This window comes from Malania oleifera, chromosome 9 (assembly GCF_029873635.1).
Source record: "Malania oleifera isolate guangnan ecotype guangnan chromosome 9, ASM2987363v1, whole genome shotgun sequence".
Classification (NCBI taxonomy): domain Eukaryota; kingdom Viridiplantae; phylum Streptophyta; class Magnoliopsida; order Santalales; family Ximeniaceae; genus Malania; species Malania oleifera.
Window position 1 is genome coordinate 36,574,088 of NC_080425.1, and position 24,081 is coordinate 36,598,168.

Here is a 24,081-nt window from a genome sequence, read left to right on the forward strand (position 1 = left end):
GTGGTGTAGGCTTTTTATAATAAGTTCTTTGACTTTGACTTCTCCAGTCTTTGATTTTATTTATGTCAAAAGTTTCTTTCGTAAAGTTTGACTCTAAAGCATTTATGGCTTCTTCTTTGGTTATTGTATTGGTTTTTAAGTTTGAGGTTTGGCTAACTAATTCGTCAATTCTTTTGATAAGTAATTCATTTTGTTTGTCAAAGTTGAAGTTCTTAAGATTATGATCAATTATATTGAATTCAATTGGTTCTTCAATCTTTTCTTTTGATCTACTTGATTCACCTTTTTCGTAAGTACTGTAAGTCTTTATTTCAGTAAGGTTTTCTAACTGTTCTTCAATTCTTGTTGATTGAGAAGCTATTGATCTTAACATTTGATTTGTATAATTGTTTTGACTAATTAATTGATCAATTTCTCCTTTACTTTTGGATTCTTTATAAGGTGAGGCCAAAATTTCGTTTCCTTTATAATTAAATTTTATTGAGTTTTCTGGAGGATGTACAGCTTTGACAAAGTAATTGTCGGTGGTTTTCCAGTTTTTAATAGGATTTTGAATAACATTTATTGTTTGTCTATCTTTAACAAATTTGAAGAAAGGGATATCTTCTTTTATCTGATTCATTCTTTTTAACCATTCTTCTCTAATTTTTTCTCTTTCTGTTCGGTTATATTTTTTGAGAAATAATTTTCTATTTTTTGCATTTAGTTCATGATAATAATCTTTCTCGATTTTTTCCATATTTGGCTTAAATTCTTTATTAATAACCATAACATTTTTTCTTTCTTCGTAAAGATTTTCTCTTTGTTCTTCTGTTAAAATTTGTGATTCTGTTGGGGAATTTGACTCAGGGATTTCTTGATAATAACCTTGAGGTATTTCTGGACCAAAGTCTACTCCTTTAAGCTTAGGTTCATTTGATTTGGTTCAACATAAGTATAGAGGCTTGAAATACTTTTTCTTCCTAAATCAATTGGTTGTCTAGAAGTTTGTCCTAGACTCTGGCTTCTTGTGAGTAAAGGTTGAAAGTTGATTTTAACGTTTCCGTCGTTATCTTGAATAATTTTTGTGGCAACTGTTTTTTGTATTTCAGGAATAATTTGATGGTCTGTTTCATTTAAATTTGTGAATTCCCACTCTCCCCCAGCCTGAATCTCATTCCATAGAAGTTTCTTGGGATGAGAGGCAAAGGATTTTCTATTATAATTGGCTTGTAACATAAGAGTTTCTCCTTTTTCACTTGTTTGAATAGAATTTGGTAATACTGTTGAAGTTGTTGCTTTGTAATAAATTTGATAAATAAGTTCAAGATTTGAACTTCTTGAATCCATATTGTAACCCTTAGTTTGAATGTCTAATGTTAATAATTTGTATAATGATTCATCATTAAGATTTGCCCTTATATTTGGATAACATTCAAAATAGATTGGACCTTCAGCAATATTGGATTCTAACATTTCTAAAAGTGAGTCATTGAATTCATGATGCCTGGTATCATGAAGAACAACACAAACTAGTTTGTTAAGTCCTACTTTTGTTAAAGGAAATAATCCTACTTGGACCATTCCTATATGAAGTCTATCATATTTTGACCTAAGAGATTCTAAGTCTTCTAGACTAAAAAGTCTCTTTTGTTGTCTTGCTTCACAAGTTGTTAATGAAATGGATTTGTTAATTATTTTAATAAAGTATTCTTCTTCCTTTTCAATAGATCCCTTATGTTTGATAATTTGACTTTCGTGTTTAGTCATTTTCCAAATTTTATTTGAATCTTGACTTGGTAAGCTTTTACCATTCCAATTTGATAATCGTCTTTCAATTTTGCCAAGTGATATTTGTAGTTCTTTTTTATCAGATCTTTTGCTTGCTTCTATTCGTTCAGTCTTATCTTCTTTTAAGAATTTTCCTTTGTTCATGATACTTTGAACTAGTTTATCCATCTTCTTTTCAAAGCTTTCAAAAGTATGTATGTTTTAGTTTTTCCTAATCGGGAACGGCACCGGGACCACCAAATACGCTCTCCTGGCTTCGACGGGCTGACCAACGGATTTTCACTGCCTTACCAACGCTTAGCGAAAATCAAAACATACAAGTTTAGAAAACTATGATTAAACAAATACATACTTTTGTTCTTGAATCAAATAATAATTAAAAAACTTCAAATAATAAAAAGAGTACAAAATGATACAAATTAAAAATATTATAAAATTATTAAAATTATTTTATTTAATTATTATATTTCAAAATTCACTTACAAGAGCAATCTCATTTTACATGACAATGGAAAGAGTGTAAAAATATTTTGTAAATGGCTTATTATATCTTTTATTTTATTTTTATAATTTACGGCCATTTTTATTTTAAGTATATTTTATATTCTCATGATTATCTAATTTAAATTTAAATTAAAAATTATGCATAAAATGAATTATATAATATAAAAAATTTAATTTTATATTAAAATATTTTGACAATAAATAACCAAAATAACTAAAACTTATAAAATTTAATTCAGTTTTTTGGCTGGAAGGCAGATAAAGTTAATAAATGCATTTTCATAATTTATTTTTTATAAAAATAAAAAAATCTAAGGAAATCATATACAAAAAGCAAGACACTAAACATTAGAAAGAGAACTCCCTCATATTCTTCAAATTTTTTTTTTTTTTTAAATTCAATTGTAAATGGCCCTAAATGAAAGAAAGGCCGCAGAGGCACGTGGGAAGAAGCCATGTCGCTTCTTTTTCATAGCTAGACTAGAAGTCTAGAAGTGAGTCGCAAGAAAACGTTGCCGTTTCCCGGTTACGGTCACGGGATTGCACGCCATATTCAACAGTACCACGTGGGCATCTTCGTTATTCGGCCACCACCTCCGCCGCGAGTTAGATCTGTCACTTCCCTAATTTACCATTTTACCCTCACCTCTCTCTCTCTCTCTCTCCATTTGGCAGTTCCGTAGAAGAGAACCCAAAAAAAAATAGAGGATGGCGTAGAAATGACCCGACGAATCCCGTGAAAGCTCTCCCTCCCTCCCTTCCCTCTCTCTCTCTCTCTCGACCACTCCCGCCCGCTTTCTCCTCTCTATCCCTCGATTTTGTCGTTTCAAGCTGCTGAACCTTAAACTCTCTCTCGTTCTATCTCTGAAAATCTACGCATCGTCGATGAATTTCCCGGTGCGATGCCTCGGACTTTAATTCTTTTCTCGTTTAATTTCATTTTACTATTTTCTGCAAGACATTCGATGTTTTCGTTGTTTATTATGCTTTCTTTTTTGGAGGATGTGGTTATCGACCACGGATGGTAAATCGTCAAGGTCATGTAGCTTTGATTTGTTAATAATATGTGTACTTGTATGTGTGCTGGCTTTAGTTACATAAATTGTACTTGTATGCGTATGTTAATTCTATGGTATTATTGTTATATTCAATTTAAAGCTGTGCATCTCTGACTGTATTTTTAATTAAATATGTGTTTTCGAATCAAATTTCTGCATCGCAGGCGCTGCCTATCGGTCTCTGAATCTGAACCTTCCTTATATTGGATCTAAATTTGCAAAGATTTGCTCCGTTTGTGAGGTAGGTAAAATTTTCCTGCGTCTGTTAAATTATGCTTTCTAACTCTGATGACAGATTCATGTTCTGATGGTCAGTTTTTTGGGGATTTCTTCTGTAAATTGAGTTTTCTCTTTTTGAGTTTTTGTTGTTCCTTCTTGCTATGCTTCTGTTATTCATTGGATTTAGTTATCTATAATTTGTTAGCTACCAGTACATTAGTGATTAATTGAGCTGAGCTCAAGTTCTTGGTTCAGTCTTTAGCTTGTCAATCTCTGAATGGTGGAAAAGTGGGAAGTCATCCTAGCCCATTTGGCTTGGTAAGATGCTGAAATGGTCTTATGAAACCAAGATTCAGATGGGTTTTAAACTCAAATGTAGATGAATTTTTATTTTCTTTTTTATGAAGGTTGGCGTCGTCCAGTTCCATCATATCTTGAAGCTGATTGGAATGAGCTGCTCTATGACCTAATATTTCTAATCAAACAAATTTAGTTCCTACCTATTTGTTACAAAGCATGACTGTAATCAAGATAGGCCTGAATCAGACACTATGTAGCCTGTATTTCATTCAATGACGGTCCCATGACTTCATCCTTTATTTCTGGTTTTTTTTTGCTCCTTTTTTGAAACTTTTCTTTGTTTGTGCATTTATTGGAGAATTTGACGTGCTTCTTATTTGGTCAAGCATCTTTAACTTTTCCCCTTTTTTATTTGTTTAAAAAATTTTGATTTATGGATGAATTTATAATTTATTTTTACAAAATATATGATTCCTTATTCTTGTTGAAACATCTTACATGTACTTGTGTTAGCGAAGAGTCTGATCTTTGTTGCAGTTGGTTAACTGTTTTTTTTTGTTTTTATTTTTACCTCAGTTTCCTGGGAAGCATTTCTGTCGGAGTTGTTAGTTGCTGATCATTTAGTGATGGTTTCTTGTATCTAGCCCAGTCTGTTGAAATTTTTTGTGCTTGAATTTTTAGTTCTTAGAATAATTTTTTTTCAACATTTTCTAAATTCTGGTGATGGTTAGGATGCAATTATTGTCCTGTCTTACTGAATTATGTGAGGAATTGAAGTCACTTTTGTTCGCCTGGCTTTCCATCCTGTCATCTTTCTTTTTTCTATTTTCCTTTTTAGGCCGATTGAAGGGTGACTGAGTAATTCTAAATTTATGAGGAAATGTGTGGAAGTGTCAAGTGGGGCTTTTATTTAAGTAGTGATGTGTGTGATCTCTCTTGGGGAGAACATTCCTAATCCTGCTGTATTTTATAGAACTTTATTTCTTTTAGTGCCTCACAGTTAGCATCTGACTTGCATTAGGCAGCTATGATCCTCCCTTAGTGGTCCTTCATGTTTTTTGAGATAGAATTCTTGTATTTTGTTTTGGTGATAGGAACAACCATGATTGTGGATGTCTGTGTAATGGTGCTGCCTCTTCTCTTTGGCCATGTGAGGGCATGCTTGTGCTATAGCTGGTCAGGTAAGCCAGAAGAGAGCATCTTGCCATCTTGGAGGTTGGGGGATCCTTTTATTTTTATTTTTTTGGGTTTTTTTTTTCATGTGAATGATTTTGCACTCAAGCTTTATTCTTAAATGTTTAGAACCAAAATGAAGAATGTGAGTGTCTTGTGCTGGCATTTTTAATTAGGTTATTGCAGTTGCAAAGGAATCTAAATAAGAACTCTATTGGGAAGTTGAGTTGCTTATCCTGTTATTGCAGTTTATGCAAAAGCAACAAAATTTGGTGTTTTATTACAGAAAAGTTGCAAAAAATTTTATTTTCCTGAGGTTGAGGGTTTTTAATGACGCTAACCTTTTGTTCCCCCATTGGGAGGGTGGGAGAGAGGTAACTTGGAGCCTTTGAACCCTGGAGCTCCAACCAATAACTTTGTTTTCTTTGTATGAGTGTCTTTAACCAAGGTAAATGCTATTGTAAACGCTATCATGGCCTTATATTTATATTTACTAGGTTACATGATATTATATTGTTATTAAAAAAGGAAAAAAATAAATAAAAGAAATACATGCATGCAACTCAAGAACATTGTTGAAGGCTTCATTTGAAACTTGGTATGCATGAAGGAAAAGAAAAGCAAATGTGAGGGGATCCATTTTCCTTTGGTTGGTTATCGTTTTTTCAAGAAAAAAGAAGGAATGCATTTTTCTTTGTTTGTCTATCTAAGAAAAACAATAATAAGAGCAAAATATATGGTAAATCAGTGAGCATATTTATATATATTTTTTTGTTTATATGTCACCAATATTTCATGTTCTTAATTATACTGGATAAATTTTCATTTCTTACTGTTCAAGAAAAGAGATGAGGTATGGAAAAATTTTACTTCTCCTTTTCAGCTTTTCCTTTCCTATTCCATTGCTGCCAAAATTCTTGTTCAAAATGAAGGCTAACATATGGAAAAAAAGAAAGAAACAGAAAGAAAAAGAAAGTTCCATGAGCATGACTTTGTTTTAATGACTAATAACATCGGTGTGGGGTCCATCAATATAACTTGTTTAGATGTTTGCTGGTTGGTTTTATTTAGTTCAAAAATTTAAGTCTGCTGTTATTTGATGGTATATGCAGTCAAAAGTGAAGTTAAAATCTACTTTTAGCATGAGTTTGGTGTGATTTTCTTTGAAAATACAATAGCTGTAATTTTTCCTTTTGACAATAATAAGCAAATTGTTTATTGAGAGAAGGAAGAGTAGAAGAGAATAAATGCCTAAATTGAAAAACTTACATGGTTAGATAAGAGATACTTTGGAAGCCCAAAATTGACCCCTTTAGACCCTCATCTACAAAGCAATTATTTGGCTCCACAAAAATGCATCTAGTAGTTGTTAACTTATTTGCTCCTCAGTTTGATTAATGCCGTAACATTTATGTAAATTTTATAGTGGTTTGGTTAGACTGTTTGGTGAATTTAATAACTAAGATTGGTTAGTATCTGATTTAATAGTTATCTGGTTATTGGTTTTGTATTGTACCAGAGTTTGGTTGAATTGTATTTGGAATTCAAAATGCATCCATGAGCCTGGATTTTTTATTTTTTATTTTTTTTTTCCAATTTTGTTGGAGCTTACTAACTTATTGCGAAAAGGGGCACTTTGTATTGTAGGAAACTGCCAACATTTTCCTGTAGAGTTTTCCAAAGAACTTAAAAATGCCTCCTTGTTTTTATGAAAGGGAAAATGAGAAAAAACTGAGAAGAATAACAATAAGCATATAATTTTTTAGCGTAACAGGCCTATAATGATTACATAATGGCTACACTGGTTGTTATGTAATGATAGCAGTTCGTGACAACTGGTAGTGCTGTGAATTTTTTTTTTCCCTCCAATTTAGTGGTGTATAATGCTATCAGACCCCAAATTTCTGTGGCATTAAACGTTATGTAGTAGCTGTGGCTGCTATTTAAAACCATGATAAGGAGACTATTGTTGAGTCCATTACTTGTCTTAGCATGGTTTAAAAACTCGTACCCTGTCCAACTGGAGCTGCTCATTTGGCTGGTTCAGGTACAGAGTGAAACCCAGAATTACGACTATCCGATCAACTTGGCCAACTTGGTGCGACTTCAACCATCTGTTATCTGAGCGGAGTTGACTTGGTCTCAAAATCAAAGAAATTAATGAAATGTGAAGGCAAAACAGTTTTGACCCTGGACCCCTATAGGCAAGTAGTTAACACTGCCATGCCTCCATTTTTGTTAATTAGGGGAAATAATTATATTTTGAGTGCTGATTGATGTGGTTTTACACTTCCAGTATTATTATTTTTTTATTTCATAAAACATTAAATTAATGTACATTTTAAATATTATATATATTAAAAAATATTTATATATGAAATGTGAAAACACATCAGATTGTAGATGCAGTTGAGTACTCATGCAGATAGATGATGACACTGAGGTTGATGATTAACATGTCTGTGTAGAGGCAGTTAAGTACTCAGGCAGATAGATGATGACACTGAGGTTGATGATTAACATGTCCGTGTTGTGAGATGTGTTTTGTTCACTTTTGATGTGGATAATGATGAATGGAACAGGACTTCCATCTTCTGCACTTTCTTAGATGTGGTGATAGGTCTTGTATTGTAGGGTACTCTGATTTGGATAGTATTATGCATGTTGTGTCTAAGGCTACTTTAGTTAGGTTGAATCTTAAAGCGTATCCATAACCTTGCTTTTAAGGCAGGTGGGTTTAACAGGACACCTTACCAATCACAAAGAGGTGTTTAGTGCCCATTGCTCCATTAGCGATTATAAGGATAAGGTTTATTATGACGTGCTGCATATGGATATGTCTAATGTCTTGTACTCGCGCACCCAGACTTGGTAAAGTCTTTGAGATTGTTTGTGATGCCATTGAGGTGGGTATTGGGAAGTTTTGAGTCAGGAGGACACTCAATAGGATTCTTCAGTGAGCAACTCTCAGAGGTTGGACAGAAATACAGTAATTAGGATGAGGAGTTTTATGCAATGGTCTGATCCCTTTACAATTGGAGATTTTGTCTTTTATCTTAGAAATTTGTATTCTGATCATCTTGCTTTGGTATTTGGGTTTGCAAGAAGAAAGTTGAGAGCTAGGCTTGTTAGCTGGGTAGAGTTCCTTCATGAGTACACATTTATTCTCAAACATTGTATAGGCACTGAGAATAAGGTAGCTAAGGACCTTAATAGTTCTGTTTCCAGTTTTCATGTGATGAGTGCTGAGGTAACAAGATTTAAGTGCTTGAAGGATAAGCATTCTGCTTGTCTTGATTTTCGGATTATTTTTTGAGAGGTGAGTGAGAATAAGAAGTATGTTGGCTTCCTCATTCACTAGGGTTACGTATTCAGGAGCACTAGATTGTGTGTTCCTCACACTTCATTTGTTGTATGTAGGTGGGTGAGTTTGTCATTTGGTGGAGATAAAACCACTGCCTTGGTAAAAAGAAGTTCCAGCTAGGATAGCCTCCCACTGTTGTACATGCCAGCTAACTAAGTTTAAGGAATGGAACACCCTTTATACCCCCTTCATTTGCTGCACTTACCTTGGAGAGACTTGACTATGGATTTCGTTCTTGTACTACCAAAACCAGTCCAAACACTTGCCTTCATACCCCTCTTTCTTTGCTGCATACTTTGGGAATACTGGAATATGAATTTTATTTTTGTACTACCTAAAACAGCCCAAGGGCATGATTACATTGTTGTAGTTTATTGGTACTCAGAAACGGCACATTTTATCCTGTGTAGGACCATCGATGCATTACATGCAGCTAAGATGCTAAATTGTTCTTCAGGGACTTGTGAAGCTGCATGCTTTGCCTAGTTCCATAATGTTCAATAGGGACAGCATGTTTATGAATTATTTTTTGTAAGACACTTTGTAAGTATTATAGTCTTCTAAAGTTAAAAAATTTTTGGAAGTGGCAATAATTTGATGCTTTCTTCTCCATGCCATTCCCAAAATTGATGGTCAAACTGAGGTTGTTAATCATACCAGAGTGATCTCTTTAGATGTGTTGTGGGATGAAATTAGGACAATTGGGACCAAATATTTGTGTATAACCTATGTGAATAGCTTCATGTGTTAAAATAGTCCTTTTAAGTATGGACAACCCCAGTGCATCCTTTGACATTGTGCCTTTACCATAATACCACTAGATGCCCTTATTTCTAAGCTTGCAGAGTTCTATGTTCATAACACCCATGAGTTTCATGCCAAGGTTAGGTGTGAACATGCCATAAGTAATGTGGATTGTAACCTTTTGCTATCAATATGTATCGTTGGTGTTAGAGAATATAATGTGAGCCATAGTGTCATGGTTCACATTAGATTTTGATGTTATCATAGAAATTCCTATAAGAAACTCTATGCACATGCCTTTAGTCTGCTTTCCATCAGTAGGACGCTTAGATATAATACATTGATTTGTTTGATCATGATCATCAGTACCATTTTTAGTGTGGAGGATTTGATGCCATATTGAGGCACTTTTGAGCCTCATGCATTGTCTTCTACTGCTCGTGTAGTTTTTGCAGTCTATTAAGCACCTCCTATTAGTCCTTGGACAATCAAGGTCTTAAATTTCAATTTTGCTTAAATTTCAAGGCTACAAAAGTGCAGAAATTTTGATATAGATGTCAATTTCAATTCTAAAAAATGATTGAAATTTCTAGTAAAGCATGGAATTCTTTTATCAAACTTATGAAACTATCAATAAACATAATTATGGAAGATTTATAATTAAACTATTATAAATAAAATACATCAATGACATGTATGTGGGGGTATAAGGTGCAAAAATGGAAATTTAATAATCTTATTAAACATATTCAATTAAAGTAAATGAAATTCACAACTTAGTTAAATATTAGTTATTATACAAAAACCAATAATTTAAATAAAATTGTCCAAACAAAATGTTGTAGCTATATATAACTTTAATTTTCCCTACAATTTCAAAAGTATGAAAGCTATCATTTATATCCTTCTTGCATGAATCTATATATAATTAATATTTTTGTGAGAGGATGTTCTCTCCCCAATGCCGCCTTCCTTTGCAGTAGCGAGAATGGAAAACACCTTCAAACTGTTGTGAAAATTATAAAAATTAATGGCTGTCACCCCTTCATTTTCCACAACCATAAATTATGTGCTATCCTTATTGCCTTATAAAAGGGCCCTCTCTCCCTCTCATTTTGACATACACATGAAAAAGCTTGAAGTGTGCAGACGAAAAGAAAGGATGAGAGAAGAGGAGAGATAGAAAGAAAGAGAGATATTTTGTAAAAGGTCAGTTCCAAATCATTTTGTAATTCCTCCCAACATAGTGAAGTTTTTTATCCCATCCACCCGTGGAGTAGGTATAGCCGAACCACGTAAAATTTCTGTCTTGTCTCTATTTATTTTTCTGCATCTTTTACAACATGTTATCAGCACGAGATTCTAACTATCTAAGATATTTCTTTAAATCCTATTTAATTTGTTTCTTGTAAGTTTTATTTCACAAGAGTATAATATTCTCCTGAAGAGAATATGTCTTTTAAAGTTTAAAGAGTACCAATCTCCAGAAGAGATGGTAAGATAGTCCTCTTGAAGAGGTTATATATTTAAATCTCCCGCCTATATATTTAATTGCCGAAGAGATAGACCTCTTGAAGAGGCTATGTATCTAGTGTCTAGAAGAGATGGCAAATATTTACCTCCTAAAGAGGGTATATTTTTAACCTCCTGAAGAGATGTTAAAATCGACCTCCTGAAGAGGTGAGACGTTTATCCTCCTAGTGAGGTAGTACATTTAACCTCCGGAAGAGGTGATAAATTATTACCCATTTTCATATTGTAATTGAAATCATACTCCTGAAGAGTACAAATTGAGAAAAAAAAATAAATGTTCCTGAAGAAACATATTTAAGTACCCTCAGAATTGTGGAAGTAATATTATATCTATTATTATCTCAGTTTTATTTCAATTTTTATATTTTATGTTTCTAAATTGGCTTATTATTGTTAATTTATTCAGATGTCGAACTTAAGTAAAGTTGAATTTGTTCCCCTTGATATCAAAGACAACAATTATTTATCATAGATTCTTGATGTTGATATCCATCTAAATGCAATGAACTTGGGAAACATTATTTTAAATGGAAATACCACATCCTTGAAGGATTGCGCAAAAGCTATGATCTTCTTTCATCATTATTTAGATGAAGAATTAAAGACTGAATACCTCACTATCATAGACCCACTTATCTTTTGGAAAAATTTAAATGATAGATTTGACCATCAAAAGACTGTGGTTTTACCAAATGCTTGACATGAATGGTTGCACCTGAGGTTGCAATATTTTAAAACAGCCAGTAAATATAACTCAGCTCTGTATAAGATTAGTTCGAAGCTAAAATTATGTGGTGAAAATATTAGTGATAGAGACATGCTTGAAAAGACATTTACTACTTTCCATCCCATTAATGTGGTCCTGCAACAGCAACATAGGGAGAGGAAATTTACTAAATTTTCTTAACTTATATTATGTTTTCTTGTTGCTGAGCAAAATAACGAGCTTTTGATGAAAAATCACCAAATTTCTAACTGGTTCAACCTCATTCCATGAAGTGAATATGAATACATCTTGTGGTCGAGGACGAGGCTGTAGGCATGGTCATGGCCATGGTCGAAATAAATCACTGGCATCGACGCAAGATTGCAATCCCCCAGAAGAGGGATGACCCCTAGAAGCGGGATAATGATTAGGATCAATGACCTAGGCTTCATAAATGCTGCAGATGCGGAGGAAAAGGCCATTGATCGCGTACCTGTTGTACGTCCAGATACGTGGTAGATCTATACCAAGGTTTTATAAAAGAAAAGGAAAAGAGTAAAGAAGTTGAAACAAATTTTGTTGATAATGTTGTTCCAATAGACCTTGATGCTGGATCATCCAACTCTATTTATCTTGATGTTGCTGATTTCATTGTAATTCAAGACGAAAATAATGATGTAATATTTTAAGAAATAAAGTAAGCAATATTGTATTTGGATTTCAATAAATAAATTATCATATAATTAATTATAATAATGAGTTTTTAAAATATGTATTGTAGTGTGAATTGTCTTAAAGCTTTGATCGATTCTAAGATGTCTATGGAAGAAGTTTGTTTAGCTGACAGTACACACAATTTTTCAAGATAGGAAATATTTCCATTACTTGAATATATATCTTCAACAAATGTTAATACAATATCTGGTTCTACAAATTTGATTGAAGGTTCCGGAAGAGCTAATATAAAGTTACCCAATGGTACTTTATTACAAATTGATGAAGTTTTATATTACAGCAGATCCAAAAGAAATCTGTTAAGCTTTAAAAATTTAAGACTCAATGGATATCAAATTGAAACTATAAATGAAGACAGTAAAGGATTCCTTTATATTATTTCTATTGTTTCTGGGAAGAAACAAATTTTAGAAAAACTAGCAACTTTATCTTCTGGATTGTATTATACAAATATTAAAGCAGTTGAATCATATAATGTCTTGCACCAGAAGTGCAATGACCCAAAGTTATTTACACTTTGGCGTGATCGTCTTGGACATCCTGGAGATTTAATGATGCAAAAAATCATTGAGAATTCACATGGTCATCCACTAAAGAACCAGAAGATTCTTTTATCTAGTGATTTCATGTGTACTGCTTGCTCTCAAGGGAAATTAATTGTCAAACCATCTATTTCAAAGGTAAGTTTTGAATCTCTTAGTTTCTTACAAAGAATTCATGGTGATATATGCGGACCAATACATCCACCATCTGGCTCATTTAGATATTTCATGGTCTTAATTGATGCATCTATTAGATGGTCACATGTTTATCAACTTTCTACTTGTAATATTGCATTTGCTGGACTTTATTCTCAACTGATTAGATTACGAGCTCATTTTCCCGATTATCCAATTTAATCAATTCGTTTGGATAATGCTGGTGAATTTACATCCCAAACTTTTGATAACTATTGCATGTCACTTGGAATAGATGTTGAACATCTCGTTGCTCATACCTATACACAAAATGGTTTAGCTGAATCTTTTATTAAGAGACTTCAACTCATTGCTAGACCTATGATTATGAGAACCAAATTGCCTTTATCTATTTGAGGACATGCTATTCTTCATGCTGCATGTTTAGTTTGTATAAGGCCAACCATGCAATTTTTTTCTGAGCAACAACCTGAAATTTCTTATTTAAGAACTTTTGGTTGTGCAGTATATGTTTCTATTGCCCCTCCTCAAAGAACTAAAATGGGTCCTCAACGTAAGCTTGATATTTATGTTGGTTTTGATTCCCCTTCTATTATTATATATCTTGAACTTTTAACAGGTGATTTGTTTAAAGTACGGTTTCAACATTGTCATTTTGATGAAGCAGTATTCCTTACATTAGGGGGAGCAAAATTAGTGCCTGAATCACAACATGAAATCTCATGGAATGCTATGAGTTTATCTCATTTAGATTCTCGTACAAATCAAAGTGAATTTGTAGTTTAGAAGATTATACATTTGCAAGTGATTGCAAATCAGCTACCAGATTCTTTTGCAGATACCAAGGCCATACTAAGATCTCATATACCTGCTGCAAATATTCTAGCACGTATTGATGTCCTTGAAGGACAACAGCTGACTAATAAACCTAAAACGCAAGTTAAGTGTGGAAGGTCTGTTGGTGCAATAGATAAAACTCTAGGAGGAGAAAATTGAATCTGTAAACACTCCATAAGAGGTTACAGAGGTGGATGATCCATTCGACATTCACAAACTCATTTTTCCTGAAAACGAAAACCCTATTATGGAACTTCTTGAAGAAGAATCCCTTGAAGAGAAAACTCCTGAAGTAACATCCCTTGAAAAGGGACAGGTACCTGGAAATAATAATGAGATGTCAATTCATTACACAGGAGAAATGTGGGATAAAAATAAAGTTATTGTCAACAACATATTTGCATATGCAATAGCTAATGACATTACCAGAAATAATGAGGATTCTGAACTTTAATCTGTTAATGAATGTCGATATAGAAATGATTGGCCAAAATGGAAAGAGGTTATCACAGTAGAATTAAACTCTTTATTAAAAAGAAAAGTTTTTGGACCTGTAGTCCAAACACCAAAAGTTGTTGGACAACCCGTTGGATACAAATGGGTATTTGTGCGCAAGCGAAATGAAAATAATGAAATTACTTGATATAAAGCAAGGCTTGCGGCACAAGGTTTCTCGCAGAAACTCAGAATTGATTATGAGGAGACGTATTCTCCCATAATGGATGAAACCACTTTCAGATTCTTAATTTAGCTAGTAGTCGCTAAATGATTAAGCATGCGTCTTATGGACGTAGTAACAATGTACCTATATGGATCGTTGGATAGTGAAATTTATATGAAAATCCTTGAAGGATTTAAATTGCATGAAGCAAAACCCACAAATTTATATTCAATTAAACTCCAACGTTCTTTATATGAATTAAAGCAATCTGAACGCATGTGGTACAATCGATTAAATGAGTACCTTGTGGAAGAAGGATTCATAAATGATTTAATTTGTCTATGCGTTTCTATTAAAAGATCAGAATCCGGATTTGCTATAATTGCTATTTATGTTGATGATTTGAATTTAGTTGGGACTCCTGAAGTGCTCACTGAAACTGCTAATTATTTGATTGCGGAATTTGAGATGAAAGATTTAGAAAAGACAATATTATCTTGGCCTACAGATTGAACTTGTAAATGGGCGAAATTCTTTTTCATCAATCTAAATATACCGAAAAGATATTAAGGTAATTTTATATGGACAAAGTTCATCTTTTGGGATCTCCAATGATGGTGCGATCACTTGATGTTAAGATTGATCCATTTCGACCTTATGATGAGGGGGAAGAATTACTTGGTCCTGAAGTACCATATTTAAGTGTTATCAGCTCTTTGATGTATCTGGCCAATTGTACAAGACCCAACATTGCATTTCCTGTAAATCTACTAGCAAGATATAATTTTACTTCTACTCATGGACACTGGAATGGAATAAAGCACATTTTACGCTATTTGAGAGGTACATCTGATTTGGGTCTATTCTACTCATTTGATTTTAAGTCTCAACTAGTAGGATATGTAGATGCTAGATATCTATCAATCCTCACAATGCTAAATCTCAAACTGGATATGTATTTCTTTACAAAAAAACTACTTTATTGGAAATCAATTAAGCAGTCGGTTGCAACAATATCTTCTAATCATTTTGAAATACTAGCAATCCATGAAATTAGTAGAGAATGCGTGTGATTCAGATTAATGATTTTTCATATCCAAGCAAATTGTGGTCTTCAATCAATCAAGGGTATTCCAACAATTTTATATGAAGACAACACTTTATGTATAGCTCAACTAAGAGGAGGATACATAAAGGGTGACAGAACGAAGCATATCTCTCCAAAATTTTTCTATATACATGAATTCCAGAAGAATGGTGATGTAGATGTTCAGCAGATCCGATCAAGTGATAATCTAGTAGATTTGTTCACCAAAGTTTTGCCTACTACAACATTCAAGAAATTTGTTCATCTCATTGGAATGAGACATCTTAAAGATATTAACAGAAGGAGTTAATATATGGGTAACATCCAAGGGGAGTGTTATGAAAAGTATTATAATTAATGGCTGTCACCCCTTCATTTTCCACCACCATAAATTATTTTCTATCCTTATTGCCTATAAAAGGGTCCTCTCTCCCTCTCATTTTGACATACACACAAAAAAGCTTGAAGTGTGTAGATGAATAGAAGGGTGGGTGAAGAGGAGAGATAGAAAGAAAGAGAGATATTTTGTACAAGGTTAGTTCCAAATCATTTTTTAATTTCTCCCAAGATAGTGAAGTTTTTGATCCCATCCACCCATGGAGTAAGCATAGTCGAACCACGTAAAATTTTTGTCTCATCTCTATTTATTTTTTTGCTTCTTTTACAATGTATGAGTATGAGCAATGTGATCTTCAACATTTATTCCAAGTGACATGCAATAGTTATCAAAAGCTTGGGATGTAAACTCACCAGTATTATCTAAACGATTTGATTTAGTTGGATAATCGGGAAAATGAACTCATAATCTAATCAATTGAGAAAGAAGTCTAGTAAATGCAATATTACGAGTAGAAAGTAGAGAAACATTTGACCATCTAGTAGATGCATCAATTAAGACCATGAAATATATAAATGGTATAGATGGTGAATGTATTAGTCTGCATATATCACCATGAATTCTTTGTAAGAAACTAGGAGATTTAAGACTTACCTTTGAAATAAATGGTTTGACAATTAATTTCCCTTGAGAGCAAGCTATACACATGAAATCACTTGATAAAAGAATCTTCTGGTTCATTAGTGGATGACCATGTGAATTCTCAATAATTTTTCACATCATTACATTTCCATGATGTCCAAGACGATTATGGCAAAGTGTAAATAACTTTGGGTCATTGCACTTCTGGTGCAAGACATTATTTGATTCAACTGTTTTAATCTTTGTATAATACAATCTAGAAGATAAAGTTGGTAGTTTTTCTAAAATTTGTTTATTCCCAAGAACAATAGAAGTAATATAAAGGAATTCTTTACTACCTTCATTTGTAGTTTCAATGTGATATCCATTGAGTCTTAAATCTTTAAAACTTAACCGATTTCTTTTGGATTTGTTGGAATATAAAATTTCATCAATTTGTAATAAAGTACTATTGGGTAACTTTATATTAGCTCTTTCGGAGTCTTTAATCAAATTTGTAGAACTAAATATAGTATTAACATTTGTTGAAGATATATTCAAGTAATGGAAATATTTCCTATCTCGAAGAATTGTGTGTGTTGTAGCACTGTCAGCTAAACAAACTTCCTCTATAGACATCTTAGAATCGATCAAAGCTTTAGGACCATCCACGCTACAATACATATTTTAAAAACCCATTATTATAATTGATCATAGCAACAATAAATAAGATATTTTATTTATTGAAATCCAAATACAATATTGCTTACTTTATATCTTAAAATATTACATCATTATTTTCGTCTTGATTTACAAGGAAATCAGCAACATCAAGATAAACAGAGTTGGATGGTCCAGCATCAAGGTCTATTGGAACAATATTATTACCAAAATTTGTTTCAACTTCTTTGCTCTTTTCCTTTTCTTTTATGGAGGTTTGGTATGGATCTACCAAGTGTCTAGGCGTACAATAGGTATGTGACCAATGACCTTTTCCTCCGCATCCGTAGCATTTGTTTTCATGATGCCTGGGTTGTTGATCCTTATCATTGTCGCACTTCTGGGGGTCATCCTTCTTTTGGGGGTCATCCCTCTTCTGGGGGATTGCAGCCTCACGTTGATGCTAGTGATTATTTCGATCATGGCCACGACCATGCCTGCGACCTCGTCCTCGACCATGAGATGTATTCATATTCACTTTAGGGAATGAGGTTGAACTAGTTGGACGAGTTTGGTGATTTTTGATCAAAAGCTCGTTATTTGCTTAGCAATAAGAAGACATGATATAAGTTTAGAATATTTAGTAAATTTCCTTTCCCTATATTGTTGCTGCAGGACCACATTAGTGGTATGGAAAGTTATATCTGTCTTTTCAAGTATGTCTTCATCAGTAATATATTAAGCACATATTTTATCTTCAAGCTAATCTTATGCAGAGCTGAGTTATATTCACTAACTATTTTAAAATCTTGCAACCTCAGTTACAACCATTCATGTCGAGCATTTGGTCAAATCACAGTCTTTCGATGGTCAAATCTATCCTTTAAAATTTTCCATAAGATAAGCGAGTTTTTGATAGTGAGGTATTCAGTCTTTGATTCTTTATCTAAATGATGACGGAGGAAGATCATAGCTTTTGCACGATCCTGCGGGGATGCGATATTTTTTATCTAAAATAGTGTTTCCCAATTTCATTGCATTTAGATGGATATCAACATCAAGAATCCATGATAAATAATTGTTGCCTTTGATACCAAGGGGAATAAATTCAACTTTTTGACATATGAACAAATTAACAATAATAAGGCAATTAAGAAAAATAAAATGTAAAAACTGAAATAAAATTGAGATAATAATAGATATAATATTAATTCCACCCTTTTGGGGGGTACTTAAATATGTTTCTTTTGGAACATTATTATTTTTTTCTCAATTTGTACTCGTCAGGAGTATGATTTCAATTACAATGTGAAAATGGGTAATAATTTACCACCTTTTCTAGAGGTTAAATGTACTAACCTCATTTGGAGGATAAACATATCACCTCTTCTGGAGGTCGATTGTGACATCTCTTCGGGAGGTTAAAAATATGCCCTCTTCAGGAGGTAAATATTTACCATATTTACTGGAGATTAGATACATAGTCTCTTTTCGGAGGTCTATCTTACCATCTCTTCTAAAGATTGGTACTCTTTAAACTTTAAAATATATATTCCCTGCTGGAGAATATTATACTCTTGTGAAGTAAAACTTACAAGAAATTAATTAAATAGGATTTAAAGAAATATTTTAGATAGTTAGAGTCTTGTGCTAATAACTTGTAAAAGATGTAGAAAAATAACTAGAGACGAGACAAAAATTTTACATGGTTCGGTTATACCTACCCCACGGGCAGATGAGATAAAAAACTTCACTATCTTGGGAGGAATTACAAGATGATTTGAAATCAGACTTGTACAAAATATCTCTCTTTCTTTTTATATCTCCTCTTCCCTCATCCTTTCTATTCGTTTGCACACTTCAAGCTTTTTTGTGTGCATATCAAAATGAGTGGGAGAGAGGGCCCTTTTATAGGGCAATAAGGATAACACATAATTAAGGGGTGACAACCATTAATTTTTATACTTTTCATAACACTCCTCCTTGGATGTCACCCATGTATTAACTCATTTTTCTAAGATCTTTAAGATGTCTCATTCCGATGAGATGAACCAATTTCTTGAATGTTGTACTAGGCAAAGTTTTGGTGAACAAATCTGCTAGATTGTCACTTGATCGGATTTGTTGAACATCTATAACACCATTCTTATGGAGTTCACGTGTATAGAAGAATTTTGGAGAGATATGCTTCGTTCTGTCACCCTTTATGTATCCTTCTCTTAGTTGAGCTATATATGCAGCGTTGTCTTCATATAAAACTATTGGAATACCCTTGATTGATTGAAGACCACAATTTTCTTGGATGTGAGAAATCATTGATCTGAGCCACATGCATTCTCTACTAACTTCATGGATAGCTAGTATTTCAAAATGATTGGAGGATGTTGCTATAATCGTATGCCGTATGCTTTAGTGATTTCCAAGATATAATAGTTTTTTCGTAAAGAAATACATATTCAGTTTGAGATTTAGCATTGTGAGGATCAGATAGATATCCAGCATTTGCATATCCTAGTAGTTGAGACTTGGACTCAAATACGTAGAGTAGACCCAAATGAGATGTACCTCTCAAATAACATAGAATGTGTTTAATTCCATTCCAGTGTTGTTGAGTAGGATCAAAGCCATTTCTTGCTAGTAGATTTACAGCAAATGCAATGTCGGGTCTTTTACAATTGGCCAGATACATCAAAGAGCCGATAACACTTAAATATGGTACTTCAAGACTAAGTAATTCCTCTCCCTCATTATGAGGTCAAAATGGATCATTCTTAACTTCATTGGAGATCCCAAAGGATGAACTTTGTCCATATAGAATTGCCTTAATATCTTTTCGGTGTATTTAGATCGACGAACAAGAATTCCGCCACTTACATGTTCAATTGGTAGACCAAGACATTATTTTGGAGTTTTTTCTCGGATTATCTTTTTTTTTTTATTTATGAAAAATATATTAAATAATACCCTATTTGGGAAAATAATTCCTAGAATGACTCTGACGTAATCTTGCTTCTTGGTCCAGTGAGATTTAAACAAATCTCGCTGAACCAAGCAATGAGATTTAAACAAATCTCGCTGGACCAAGCCGCGAGATTTAAATGGCAGGGGGAATTATGTGCTGACACGTGGCAGCCAAATCTCGCTGATTGGAGCAGCGAGATTTGCATGGAGTGTTTTTCCCTCTCTTGGCGTGTTTTTCCTCCTCCGCAACGACCAACGACGGCAAATCTGTAATTTTTCCTCGTCCGCACAGAGAGCCACACAAAGCTCCTCACTGCCTCACTCGTCCTTTGATGGCAGCCCTGGCTAGGGCTTTCATCCTCTCCCGCATTGCCGACCTTTCACTCAGACCCCTCGTCTTTCGCCGCCGCAGCCACCTTTACCTCCAATTTCGCGCCACCTTGTCTTCAAGCCGTTGATTCCTCTCGGTGGGAAGAGGCCTCAGTTCTCAAGCGAGTGCGGCAGATGACACCTTATCTCTTATCCTCCTTGGCGCCACACCGCGTGCGCCAACTTCTCCATCCCCAAAACCGGGATACTAGTGTACCCCTTCCACATTTTGATATGCTAACTCTCTGGTTTCAATATTCAGGCATATATATTTAAATTAAAATTATTGTAAACAGAATCATATAAAAGGATTGGCGTGGGAAAATTGAAAATCAAACAAAGTAGTTTAAAGAATAAAAGGATGATGATGGACAAATTAATTTACAGTAGATGAAAATGCATACCCACTTTAACGTAGTGGGAAATATTCAATCCCTTGGAACCAAGCTAGCTAGTTAGATAGCTAGGGAAGGTACACAGTGCTGGACTCCAATGATGCCGTCCCTGTTTCTCCGTCCCCGTGTCTCTGCGCTTTTATTGCATACAGGTAGCTAGCAGGGAGGAGAGCAGATCGATCGATCCAACATATATATATATATATACACATATATTTGAAGACACATGTTATTTCGATTCCCCTCGATATAGTAATTAAATTAGAATATATATGTCTTTGATAATTAATCAAGCAGAGCAACTAGATTGAATAGTGGTCAATATGAGTTTAAAGGAACAAATCGCCATCCTTGCTCGTCTCGACAACTATCTCTGCAACTTCCTCATGTAGGAGGCACCTGACATCATCGTCGACGGTTTATTCTCAAGCCCCCTGTTGCTGCTGATCTTATTGTCCTTATCCATCTTCTTACGCTTCATCAAAGATTGTGCATCGGAAACAGAGGCCGTGGCATCGTAATCGCGATGAGTGCTGGTGTTGTTGTTGTTGTTTAGGAGTAACAGATTAGGGGAAATGCGACTGCCTTTCTTCTTATTATTAGAGCGGCGGCGGTGAGAGGAGGAGGCGGTATTTTGGAGGGCGACGGAGGCTTTGACGGCGAGATCGGCATGTCGGAGGCGGACAAGGGGTAGATGAGCATGTAGGTGGGGAGGAGGAAGTAGATTTGGTTGGGAAGGAGTTGGTAGTGGGGCTCCAGGGCGGGAATGTAGTCGTCGAAGTATAGGCAGTCAGAGTTGCAAAGAAAGTAGGTGTCAGAGGAAGAAGAAGAAGAAGAAGAAGAGGGGTGATGTTGCTCCATTTGTAGGACTTAAGAAACAGAGATAGGGAGGTGACACGACTTGGCGAGTCCCACAGGAGGGGCGACGACGTTATACACTCTCCTTCTTAAGAAAAGAAGTACCAAGAATGAGGAAGAAATCACAGTGTCCAGGGGACGGACGTGCCGTGCAAATCTCGTTGGATGGTCCAATGAGATTTTCGTGGGAAATAAACTGATCTTGATCCTGACGCGTGGCAAATCTCGCTACTTGGTCCAGCGAGATTTTTCCTGACGCGTGGCAAATCTCGCTGCTTGGTCCACCGAGATTATTTAAATCTCGCTAGACCAAGTAGCAAGATTACGTGAGTGTCATTCCGGGAATAATTTTCCCGAATAGGGTATTATTTAATATATTATTTTAAAATAAAGATAAAACGGGAAAAAAGTACATTATTTTGTCTTTCCTAAATCTTGCATCTTAAATTCCGCCATTAAATAATTAGCTGCTTTAGTGAGCTCTTCAGGATTCCCAACTAAATTCAAATCATTAACATAAATAGCAATTATTGCAAATCCGGATTCTGATCTTTTAATAAAAACGCATGGACAAATTGGATCATTTATAAATCCTTCTTCCACAAGGTACTCACTTAATCGATGTACCACATGCATCCAGATTGTTGTAATTCATATAAAGAACGTTTGAGTTTAATTGAATATAAATTTCTTGGTTTTGCTTCAGGTAATTTAAATCCTTCAAGGATTTTCGTATAAATTTCACTATCCAACGATCCATTTAGTTATGCTATTACTACGTGCATAAGACGCATGCTTAGTTGTTTGCGATTGTTAGCCCAATTAAGAATCTGGAAGTGATTCCATCTATTACGGGAGAATATGTCTCCTTATAATCAATTTTGGGTTTCTGTGAGAAACTTTGTGCCACAAGCCTTGCTTTATGTCGAGTAATTTCATTATTTTCATTTCGCTTGCGCACAAATACCCATTTGTATCCAACAGGTTGGACATCTTTTGGTGTCTGGACCGCAGGTTCAAAAACTTTTCTTTTTAACAGAGTTTAATTCTGCTGTGATAGTCTCTTTCCATTTTGGCCAATCATTTCTATATCGACATTCATTAACAAATTTAGGTTCAAAATCCTCGTTACTTAATAATGTCATTAGCTACTACATATGCAAATAAGTTGTTGAGAACAACTTTATTTCTATCCTACATTTCTCCTATGTAATGAATTGAGATCTCATTATTATTTCTAGGTACATGTCCCTTTTCAAGGGATGTCTTTTTAGGAGTTTTCTATTTGGGAGATTCTTCTTCAAGAGGTTCCATAATGGGGATTTTATTTTCAAGAGAAACGGGTTTGTGAATGTCGAATGGATTATACACCTTTGTAACCTCTTCTGGAGTGTTTACAGATTTCAATTTTCTCCTTCTGGGAGTTTTATCTTTTGCACCAACAGGTCTTCCACGCTTAACTTGCGTTTTAGGTTTATTAGCCGGCTATTGTCCTTGAAGGACATCAATACGTGTTGGAATATTTGCAGTTGGTATATGAGATTTTAGTATGGCCTTGGTATCTGCAAAAGAATTTGGTAATTGATTTGCAATCCATTGCAAATGTATAATCTTCTAAACTTCAAGTTCACTTTGATTTGTGCGAGAATCTTTATAAAATAAACTCATAGCATTCTATGTGATTTCTTGATGTGTTTCAGGCACTAATTTTTCTCCCCCTAATGTAGGGAATACTGCTTCGTCAAAACGACAATCTTGAAACCGTGCTTTAAACAAATTACCTGTTAAAGGTTCAAGATATCTAATGATAGAAGGGGAATCATAACCAACATAGATACCAAGCTTACGTTGAGAACCTATTCTAGTTCTTTGAGGAGGTGCAATAGGAACATATACTGTTTAGTTCTTTCTACCATACTTTTTGCCTTGAAACCAATCTTCTCTGGTAACCTAGACCTGAAACTAAATTGAAGACCCAACACCTCCTTAGTATTCAAACCCTTTATCCACTAGTTAGACTTGTTGTTCCCTTGTACAAACTTTTGTGATGCCTGCAGCAAATCATCCTTAGCTTTAGGGTTTGCTTAATTCCACTAGCAACAGAAAGTGATCAATTGATTTTTAACCTAGTTGACTAACCATTTAATGAAGACGAATCTTCCTTGACAATCACCCTTCTCCAAGATGACCATTGGGAGAATCTTTCTCCCTAAATTTGATCTCAGTACAGTCACTACACGTGAGCATACAAGCAGAACATTCTTTAGCAAATCATTTTTGGGTTTTAGAGGTGATCGATGTATCCTATTTTGACCTTCAGAGAATTATTGTCTGTGATTCTGATTCGCAAGAGTGGTGGACAAGTGTGGCTAACTGATTATTTTGACTTGGTTTCAGTGGATTTTTTATTTTTGAAGATTTTTTTTTGGGGGGGGGGGGGGGGGGGGTAGTGGCTTGTCAGGTAAGAAGCTATTTGGGTGGGGAGGTCATT

At 34.4% G+C, this 24,081-nt stretch overlaps 1 protein-coding gene across 4 annotated transcripts in view; it reads left to right on the forward strand.

Annotated features, from left to right (window-relative positions):
• The first annotated feature begins 2,955 nt into the window (after positions 1–2,955).
• The window catches only part of LOC131164592 (uncharacterized), a 37,491-nt gene continuing 16,365 nt past the window's right edge, over positions 2,956–24,081 (forward strand). The window contains exons 1-4 of one of the 4 annotated variants that reach the window (XM_058121888.1): positions 2,967–3,171; positions 3,497–3,573; positions 4,946–5,032; positions 7,072–7,228. In XM_058121888.1, the coding sequence (XP_057977871.1) occupies positions 7,185–7,228 (44 nt within the window). In that variant the 5' untranslated portion in view covers positions 2,967–3,171; positions 3,497–3,573; positions 4,946–5,032; positions 7,072–7,184. Of the gene's footprint in view, positions 3,172–3,496; positions 3,574–4,945; positions 5,033–7,071; positions 7,229–24,081 lie in introns of all 4 variants that reach the window. The other 3 variants (XM_058121889.1, XM_058121891.1, XM_058121890.1) reach the window with 3 other exon arrangements.